This window comes from Diaphorina citri, unplaced genomic scaffold (assembly GCF_000475195.1).
Source record: "Diaphorina citri unplaced genomic scaffold, Diaci psyllid genome assembly version 1.1 scaffold3323, whole genome shotgun sequence".
Taxonomy (NCBI): Eukaryota; Metazoa; Arthropoda; class Insecta; order Hemiptera; family Psyllidae; genus Diaphorina; species Diaphorina citri.
Window position 1 is genome coordinate 12,656 of NW_007380732.1, and position 9,475 is coordinate 22,130.

The window sequence follows — 9,475 nt, forward strand, 5'->3', positions numbered from 1 at the left end:
CTCTGGATGCCAGCCTTCAGAAAAAAAGCGGTGTGTGAAAGGCGGACAAACTATTTTTGGCGCCAGACGACAGAGAGTGCTGTCAGACTCGCACTCCACGGCGTATTCCCACCACAGTAACTGTGTGGAAATCACATCACAAAATAAATCTATTCCTTTTTTAGTCCCTGCCCTATGGCACACGGCGCTGGCCGTACTTCACCCACATAGTCAACGTTGTGGGAAATCACAATCAACAAAATAAGCATCTATTCCTTTCATCCGCTGATAATATTGACTGTCCTTAATTCGTCCTTTCCTCGCGTAGGTATTCCCCTTAACGTTAAACGGCAAAGGGTGACCCGCAACCCTCAGATGGTATGACAGACCACCGCTACACACGTTCTGACTGGCTGGCTGACTGACCTTTATAGTTTTATAAAGGTATTCTATTCTAGGGGAGTGCAAGGTATTCTATTCTTTTCTATTCGCTTACCACTCTAGAAGATTTCATTTTATTCTATTCTATTCCACTTCATTCCATTCTATTCAAATTCTATTCTATTCCCTTTCCACCCTTTCATTCTATTACTTTCTATTCTGTTTACTTTTTTTCTATTCTATTTACTTTCAATCTATTCTATTGTCTTACCTCGTCATCTCGTTTTCTCAGGTCGGATTGCACCTCCTCCAGTTCTTCCTGGCCTTCGTTCGGGCTCATCTTGTATCCTTCCCTCAGCATCTTGAGTCCGAATATAATGAACAGTACTGTGGATATGTAGTAGGTCCATATCCTGGGGATGATGTTGGCTGCCATGTCAAACGCTCCGGATAATACGAGTACTTGCGGGGAATAAGTATAAAATGTACATTGTACGTATACTTTGTCAAGTAACATTTCATGATGAAAGAATTTCTTATATTATATTCTTATATTATATTATATAAATAATAAATATAATAAAAGAAATATATTATATTTATTATTTCTTATATTATATTATATATTATTAAAGAATTTCTTATATTATATTTTCGTCACAGAATGAACCTTGTTAATCCTGCTGGAATAGGGCTGTAATGTCCCTTTATCCCTGCAGTTAAGGTTACGCTCAGACTGTCAACAGACCTAGGTCTTGAGCTTTTTCCGCCACACACGTTAGGTCTGTGGACCGCAGTCTGTCAGACCGTCTTATGACCGCCACTCACCCTCAGACCGTCTAAGAGTCAGTGCGTGAGTGGACGGCATAAGCAACTAAGGCTATGGGTTTACACCTTTCTGGGGAAGTTTGCTTCCCTTTCTTTTAGTCTGTGTCTAGAAAAGGTACGTACATCAGAGCACCTAGATTAACTTACCGTCATCAATGCCAGGGCGGCAATGGCGCCTATGAACACGGTCACCCTGGGGTGTCGCATGGCCATGATGGCGGCAATGAAGAAGGTTTTGTCTCCCAGTTCGGAGACAACAATGACGGACAGGGCCGCAACGAATGCATGAATGAAACCCAGGTCACCACGAGGGGACTCCGTGGATGAATGATGCTGCAACAGAGAAACAGAGGATACATTGTCAATCTTCAATGGGAAATGCTAAAGAGGAAATGCCTGGAGGATAAAGTCATGTTGTTTGCTGACGATGTGGTGTTGTGTGGAGAAAGAGCAGCTGGCATTGAAAGGGAACTGGGAAGCTGGAGAATTGCATTGGAAGAAAAGGGTCTCAAGATAAATAGAACAAAGACTGTGCAGTTGAACTTTGGAATGGAGAATGGAGACAATAAAGTCATGTTTGCTGACGATGTGGTGTTGTGTGGAGAAAGAGCAGCTGACATTGAAAGGGAACTGGAAAGCTGGAGAATTGCATTGGAAGAAAAGGGTCTCAAGATAAATAGAACAAAGACTGTGCAGTTGAACTTTGGAATGGAGAATGGAGACACAATAAACCTAGATGGAGTCGATCTGAACAAAGTGTTTGGGTTCTACCACTGATTGTAAAGGGGAATTAGACTGTGAAATAGCCCAGTCGTAAATGTGGCATAGGATGGATTGTTATCATACAATGAAACTGTTGCATGTGGGTAAAAATCATCATTTTAAAGTGTCGATTCCTGCGTAAAAAGTTATGGAAAATCCAAATATGAAGAATACTTAGGTTCTACCTTTACCTTTACCGACGTTGATTATTCCTTTACCGACGAACTTATGTTCTTGGCAGTCCAAAGGACGATCCGCCTTATGCCTTGAGCGCTTGGGTTCTACCACTGATTGTAAAGGGGATATTAGACTGTGAAATAGCCCAGTCGAAAATGTGGCATAGGATGATAGGATGGATTGTTATTATACAATGAAACTGTTGCATGTGGGTAAAAATCATCATTTTAAAGTGTCGATTCCTGCGTAAAAAGTTATGGAAAATCCAAATATGAAGTCAAAACTTCGAATAAGTACCTTGAAAAGGTCAAAAATACAATTTTTATTTGCCGTACGAATGAAAATGTTCAAAGAGTTGTGAAGTCAGAGTTCAAGGAATGCGCATGCGCACAAACACATTAATTGCGCAGAAACATTGCGCAGAAACGCAATGCTAGTTTGAAGGACTCCGTACACAAAAAACTTACGCCGAGGTTTAGGTGTAGGGGTAAACAGTCCTAAATTTTGGGTTAAGCTTATACGAATCTATAGTTCATCCAGATCAATGTGGCAGCAATGAGTCATCAACCCAAAATGAAGGAACCAATCAGATTACAGGAAATCCTTACATTGTTGCAATTGAGGTAAAGGTCTATTTTGATAAAGTCATGTTTGCTGACGATGTGGTGTTGTGTGGAGAAAGTGCTGCTGACATTGAAAGGGAACTGGAAAGCTGGAGAATTGCATTGGAAGAAAAGGGTCTCAAGATAAATAGAACAAAGACTGTGCAGTTGAGCCATCACTCATAGTGAACGAATTCATCTTTCGAAATAAGCCTAAAACTTGAACTTTCACTAAACTTGAATTACTTAAATATATTAGACTCCACTTAGGAATGAGTTTATCATTAAGTAATCTATTTATGGGTTGGCTTTACACCTGGATGGGCGAGAAGAGACACAATACTTCCCATTTACTTGGGTGGGTACTTTAAATGAGGTATCAATTGAAGCGTTTAACTGCAGAAGAGCCCAAGTAGGGATCGGCCCTTTTTCTATAAACGTGATGTTGCCCTCACGTGGTTTCACTTAGATAAGAATAGGTATAATTCTATTCTATTATGGGACTGGTTGCTCCTCTCCCAAGAGAGTATGCAATTAACACTGCGACCTCTGTAGATCTATTGTGACCAGTATTTTTCCCCTGCCCAAGCTGCTATACAAAATATATGGGGGCTATCGACCTGTTTAGTTTATATTTAGATATTAATTTCCAACCGAAAAAATACAAAAAAAAAAAAAATCTCTTTCTGAACAACCTCCGTGGCCGAGTGGTATGAATACCACAGGTCCCGGGTTCGATTCTCCGCCGTTTTTTTTTTTTTTTTTTTTTTTTGGGTAAGGGAAATTGGGGAGGTTATTTAAAGGAAAATGGGGGAGTTTTTTTTTTTTTTTCAGGCTGTAAGGACAATTGAGTAGTTACTTACAAGTAAATCGAGAGAGTAAAATTGAACTTTTTCTTGGCTTTTTTTTTTCAATTAGACGCTTTAACCTTGTCTTTCCCTACTTGGAAGTACCTAAGTACTTACTTAAGTATAGTACCTATCTAAGTGAGCATTTTCTCTGGGAACTAGGTAGGTAGGTCCTGAGAACTTACTTCAGTGTGTAGCCAATCCACATGCTGCATATATTGTATCATCGAGTCCCAGAAACTCAAGCTGGTAATGTTGCTTACTCCATTACCATCACTCATAGTGAACGAATTCATCTTTCGAAATACCTTAGGTTAAACTTTGACTAAGCCTAAAACTTGAACTTCCACTAAACTTGAATTACTTAAATATATTAGACTCCACTTAGGAATGAGTTTATCATTAAGTAATCTATTTATGGGTTGGCTTTACACCATTCTAGACACAGGTAGTAGGTAGCTATGTCTTTTAGGAGAGGGGCGAAAAAGGTTGTAATTTTATTCAGGGTACAATTTGTAGGGACCAACTTATTATTTATTATATTGTTTTCTACAGCACACTAGGTAGGTATTTTAACTTGTGCCTTTATTTTAAAACATACTGGTAACTAAGCAGGTACTCAGGTAGGTACTTATTTATGTCTGTTAAGTCAGTAAAAACAATTCTGCATTGACAACCTAATGACTTGCAAAACCTGAACAAAATGGTACTTAGATGGACTTTTGAATTACCTACTTTCACACAAAGGCGCAATTAATTAGACACCCCAGTCAACTGTTTTTGTCTGGGACAATTTTCTGTTCCACTTCTGTTGTTATCAACACATCATCTATGATTGTCATTCCAGATTATGCCTCCTATAGTTCAATTTCAGAGGGAATTGATGAAACTTTGCAAAAAAAAATATTGAAGAAGGAATAAGAAGAAACCTACCTAGCTACCTACTTGAATCATTTTATTGACAAACATTTTCTTACAGTTGTGTGAAATTTACAGTTTATTTTATAATAAAATTAAGCACTTACCTACCTACCTACCTACCAACCTGCATATTGAGAATCATTATTTTGCTACTTGGTGGTAATATTTTCTCCTGCGTAGTGACAAAGTGCTGGAGGTCTGGATGTATTAAAAATAACATTTTTATTTCTGTGTCACATAATTACATCCCTACCTATGTAGATCAACCTGTATGGAGCAGTGCTTAGCACATTGGACTTTGGATAAGGTTGTCAGTTTGAGTGAAGTTGTAAAAGTAATTTTAGCCAGCTGGTAAAAAAAGTGACTCAGTGGGCATTATTTTGATACCTATTTTTTTATTCACTTATTTATTTTTATTATTATTTTTAACCTATGTATCATTTGGGCCAAATCTACACCACCTATTTCATTTTTTTTTTTTTTTTTTTTTTTTTTTTTTTCCTTTGATAGTTTAAGGCGGTTTAATACAAAATTACATTTCTCGTTTATAAAGGTTTAGCAAAGTGGAAGAGCAAACTGATGAAAGCATGACAAATTTAAACAAGTTAAGAGTGAATAGTTAATCCCATGTGATTTTTCACGCGGAATCGAATGGTGCTACTTTTAGCACTCTCTGACTTACAGTATAGAAGTTGCGGGTTCGATACTCCCCTGTGTCAACAAATTTCCCTTTTTATTCGTGAACCGTTACCAAATAAGCAAGTAAATAGTCAATCCCATGTGATTTTTCACGCGGAATCGAATGGTGCAACTTTTAGAGGTGTCAACAAATTTCCCTTTTATTTGTGAACCATTAACAAGTAAGCATGTGAATAGTTGATCCCATGGGATTTTTCACGCCGAATCTAATGGTGAAACTTTTAGAACTGTCCGACTTACAGTTAAGTTTAATGTAATAGAAAAGTCGTGTGATGTTCACACCAGATTTTTTTTTTCTTTTTCTTTGGAAGTAACTTGGTACATTGTCTGGGAACATTTTTAACTTAATAAGGGTATATATAATACTATTAAATTTCGTTCTTTTGATTTTTTCCTTGGGGGTTCAATGAACCATTGAACCTACAGAGAAACCGCTACTGGTAAGTACCTATAGCTAATGGACCAACCCACCCTGACAAAATGTCAGTTACCTGTAGTTATGTAAAATATAAAAGAATTGGAGAATGGCCGCCTGAAAATTGATTTTCCTTTGAGTTTATAATAATATATAGTATGTAGTCAAAGCCATATTTGCCTTTGGTTCCGAGACTTTACAACTTGAAAACAATGAAGTACCTACGATTGTGTATCCGTTTATTGCTATGATGTAAGTACCTATAGCTAATGGTCAGGACGCATGGTTTTGTTTCTACGTCGTCGATTCTCTAAATTCCCGGTCAAAAAAGGTCACATGTGTATTTTATTGGTTCCCGGTCAAAAAATGTCACAAGTGAATTAGTCCCCGGTCAAAAAATGTCACACGTGAATTGGTACCCCCTATAGGTACCTGCCCTGATGAATAGGGAAGTTTACTATGTATTACCTGTAGTTATGTAAAATATAGAAGAATTGGAATGGCCGCCTGAAAATTGATTTTCCTTTGAGTTTATAATAATATGTATATAGTATGTAGTCAAAGCCATATTTGCCTTTGGTTCCGAGAAAATTTTGGTTCTCACCACTAAATATATTATGCCTTTTTTTCTAAAAATAATGGTTCTCTACTAACACATCAGTGATTGCCATTGAAACTGGCGTAGGTACAGGAACATCCTAATAATAGATCAGTTGCGCTTACTTGGGTGGTGTTTCAAAGTCATAGAGCAGGAAAAATGAGGACCAACGGAATTTTCCTTTTTCTTATTATGCCTTTTTTTCTAAAAATAATGGTTCTCTACTAACACATCAGTGATTGCCATTGAAACTCGCGTAGGTATTACGGGAACATCCTAATAATTATAGGTAGGTAAACATTAATACAACCGCTTTTATGTTTTCCTTCAACATTATTTGTTCAATTTGTACAATAGAGCCAGAAAGTCGAATATTGCTTTTTTTTAGAAAGGACATAAAAAAAGTTCTTTGTCCCGAAGTATTGTGTGTCCAATTAGGATTATCAGGCTGCGATAATTAGGTAGGTAAACATTAATACAACCGCTTTTATGTTTTTTCCTTTAACATTATTTGTTCAATTTGTACAAAAGAGCCAGAAAGTCGAATAGGTATTGCTTTTTTTTAGAAAGGACATAAAAAAAGTTCTTTGTCCCGAAGTATTGTGTGTCCAATTAGGATTATCAGGCTGCGATAATTATCTTTTTATGGCCAATTATAACATATTATTTTGTTCTCAAAAAAGTAAGTATTTCATTTTTTTATAGTTCTTTTTTTTATACCTACCTACTTATTAGCAAAAGACAACCTCTTCTGCTAAGTATAGATACAAAAGCATTGCGAAATTCTAAGGTACACGTAACCCTTAGGTACTTCAATCCTGACAAATTCCAGGCTAGTTATAGTTAAATGGAGGGTAGAGCGTCTGCTTTGTAAGCGCTAGGTCGCGGGTTCAATTCACGCCCGGTTCTAATTTTATCCTAAACAGATAAGGTTCGTTTTCGGAAGGACTGGCTTTTTCCTCTTCTGTCTTTCTTCTCTCTTCGATTTCGGGAAGATACCTAACACTCGTATTTATGAACAAGAATGATCGTTCTTAGATCAGTCTCAAGTCAAAATTGACCAATCAAATGCCTATTGGCGGCATTTTACCGCTTTTTGGTGGTTTTCGGTGTAATTTAACAATATCTCGGGAACGGTATGAGCTAGAGACTTAAAATTTGGTATGTAATTCACAAATGTGACAAGGATGCAACACGTTTGGTTGAGATAGGTGTTGCGGTTGGCGGTATTATTACCGCTTTTGGGCAGATTTCGACCGTTTTTGGCGGTTCTCAGCTATACCGACTAAATGGTGTAATTTAACAATATCTCGGGAACGGTATGAGCTAGAGACTTAAAATTTGGTATGTAATTCACAAATGTGACAAGGATGCAACACAAAACGTTTGGTTGAGATAGGTGTTGCGGTTGGCGGTATTTTTACCGCTTTTGGGCGGATTTCGACCGTTTTTGATATTGTAAAAGTTAGGGTAAAAGAACACTCAAATAAGCATCATTCAATAGGATAAGGAAAGTCGTGTGATGTTCACACCAGATTTTTGTGATGTACCTACATAAGTAGGTAGGTACTTGTTTGAAATAGCTACCTACCTATCTATCTAATCACCTCGTGGCAGATACTGATAACTGCTCAGATCAAGTATTAAAAAAAAAAAGATGAGTGGTCCACCGCCGTTTTTATTTCGTAGCAATGAAACAACTGCTACATTAGACGCATGTGGCCTGTGTCGTAGCATATGCCCATCCTGTAGTATGCCTCTCATTAGATGGGCGAGAAGAGACACAATACTTCCCATTTACTTGGGAGGGTACTTTGAATAAGGCATCAATTGAAGCGTTTAACTCCAGAAGAGCCCAAGTAGGGATCGGCCCTTTTTCTATAAACGTGATGTTGCCCTCACAACAAAAGACCCAAGTTCCCATCACTAGAAAGTTGGTCAAACTGCTGACAGGTATGGTTGCATCAGACTTGAATTTTCATACCAGTACGTTGAATGCACCAGTTCCCTAAGGATCACTGAAGTTAAGCAATTTTGCTGATGGTTAGTACCTGGATGGTGACCATATCTGATGATTTACATACTGCTCAGCTGGGTTCCCAGCTCCACTCAGGTCAGGTAGCTTATTGCCAAATGGTGGGTGAAAACCCCTGTCATGAGATGACCTAAGTTGTTAAAAGTGACTATTCCTACCTACCTACTTAATTTTCCATTTTGTGGACAAATGCACCTTCCTCATCTACTCCCTTTGAGAATTTTGCAAATGCAAAGGCTTGAAAGGTATTTCTAAAAATTGACCATAAGATGCAGTGGACACATTTCGTGCAATGTGAAACTTACGTTCCACAAATTTTTTTTTTTTTTTTTTTTTTTTTTTTTTTTTTTTTTTTTTAAGTAGGTAGGTAGGTACAAATTATTGAAAGATTAGATTGGAGTACTTACTTTTATTACTTTTGTGGCATGCAAGTCAAATAATTCAAACTTCAAAGGCTCATTCAGAAAAGGGAGGGTGTTGTTTTACATTACACATTCCAAGTTTTGTCTCTGTGATGTACTTGCTTATATTATTTTAATTCGCTCAATATTCAGTATGTACTTACATAGGCTATAATCTACAACACCATACTTATCCTACAGGATTTATTTTGGTCTCAGCTCTCAGATAGCGAATTTTTTACTTTCCTTATCCTATAGGAAGGAAAGTAATGTAATCGGGTCAAATTTTCGATGGTCAGTTTTTAGTGCCAAAACACGTTTTAAGGTCCCTAGAGCCTAAATCCAAAGTTTCAGCCATTGGTCCGTGTGTCTGTCTGTCTGTCTGTAAACAAAATATCTCGAGAACGGTAAGAGCTAGAGACTTGAAATTTGGTATGTAAATGTCAAATGTGACAAGGATGCGACACGAAACTTTTGGTTAAGACCGGTGCAACGGTTGGCAGCATTTTACCGCTTTTTGGCGGTTTTCGGTGTAATTTAACAAAATATCGGGAACGGTATGAGCTAGAGACTTGAAATTTGGTATGGAGTTTACAAATGTGACAAGGATGCAACTCAAAACGTTTGGTTGAGATAGGTGCTGCGGTTGGCGGTATTTTGACCGCTTTTTGGCGGTTTTTGACCGTTTTTTGGCGGTTTTCAGCTATACCGACTAAACGGTTAGAGATATTGTAAAAGTTTGGCTATAAGATCAAGAACACCCAAAATAAGCATCATTCAATAGGATGAGGAAAGTCGTGTGATGTTCACACCAGATTTTTTATTACTA

General features: G+C 37.6%; 1 protein-coding gene across 2 annotated transcripts in view; it reads right to left on the minus strand.

The window, feature by feature from the left end:
- LOC103520206 (transmembrane protein 165-like) overlaps nt 1-9,475 on the minus strand; it is a 27,837-nt gene that overhangs the window by 10,758 nt on the left and 7,604 nt on the right. Inside the window, exons 1-3 of one of the 2 annotated variants that reach the window (XM_026831421.1) lie at nt 3,763-3,918; nt 1,336-1,521; nt 632-817 (exon numbers count right to left, since the gene is read on the minus strand). In XM_026831421.1, the coding sequence (XP_026687222.1) occupies nt 632-817; nt 1,336-1,521; nt 3,763-3,873 (483 nt within the window). In that variant the 5' untranslated portion in view covers nt 3,874-3,918. Of the gene's footprint in view, nt 1-631; nt 818-1,332; nt 1,522-3,762; nt 3,919-9,475 lie in introns of those variants that run through there. The other variant, XM_026831422.1, reaches the window with a different exon arrangement.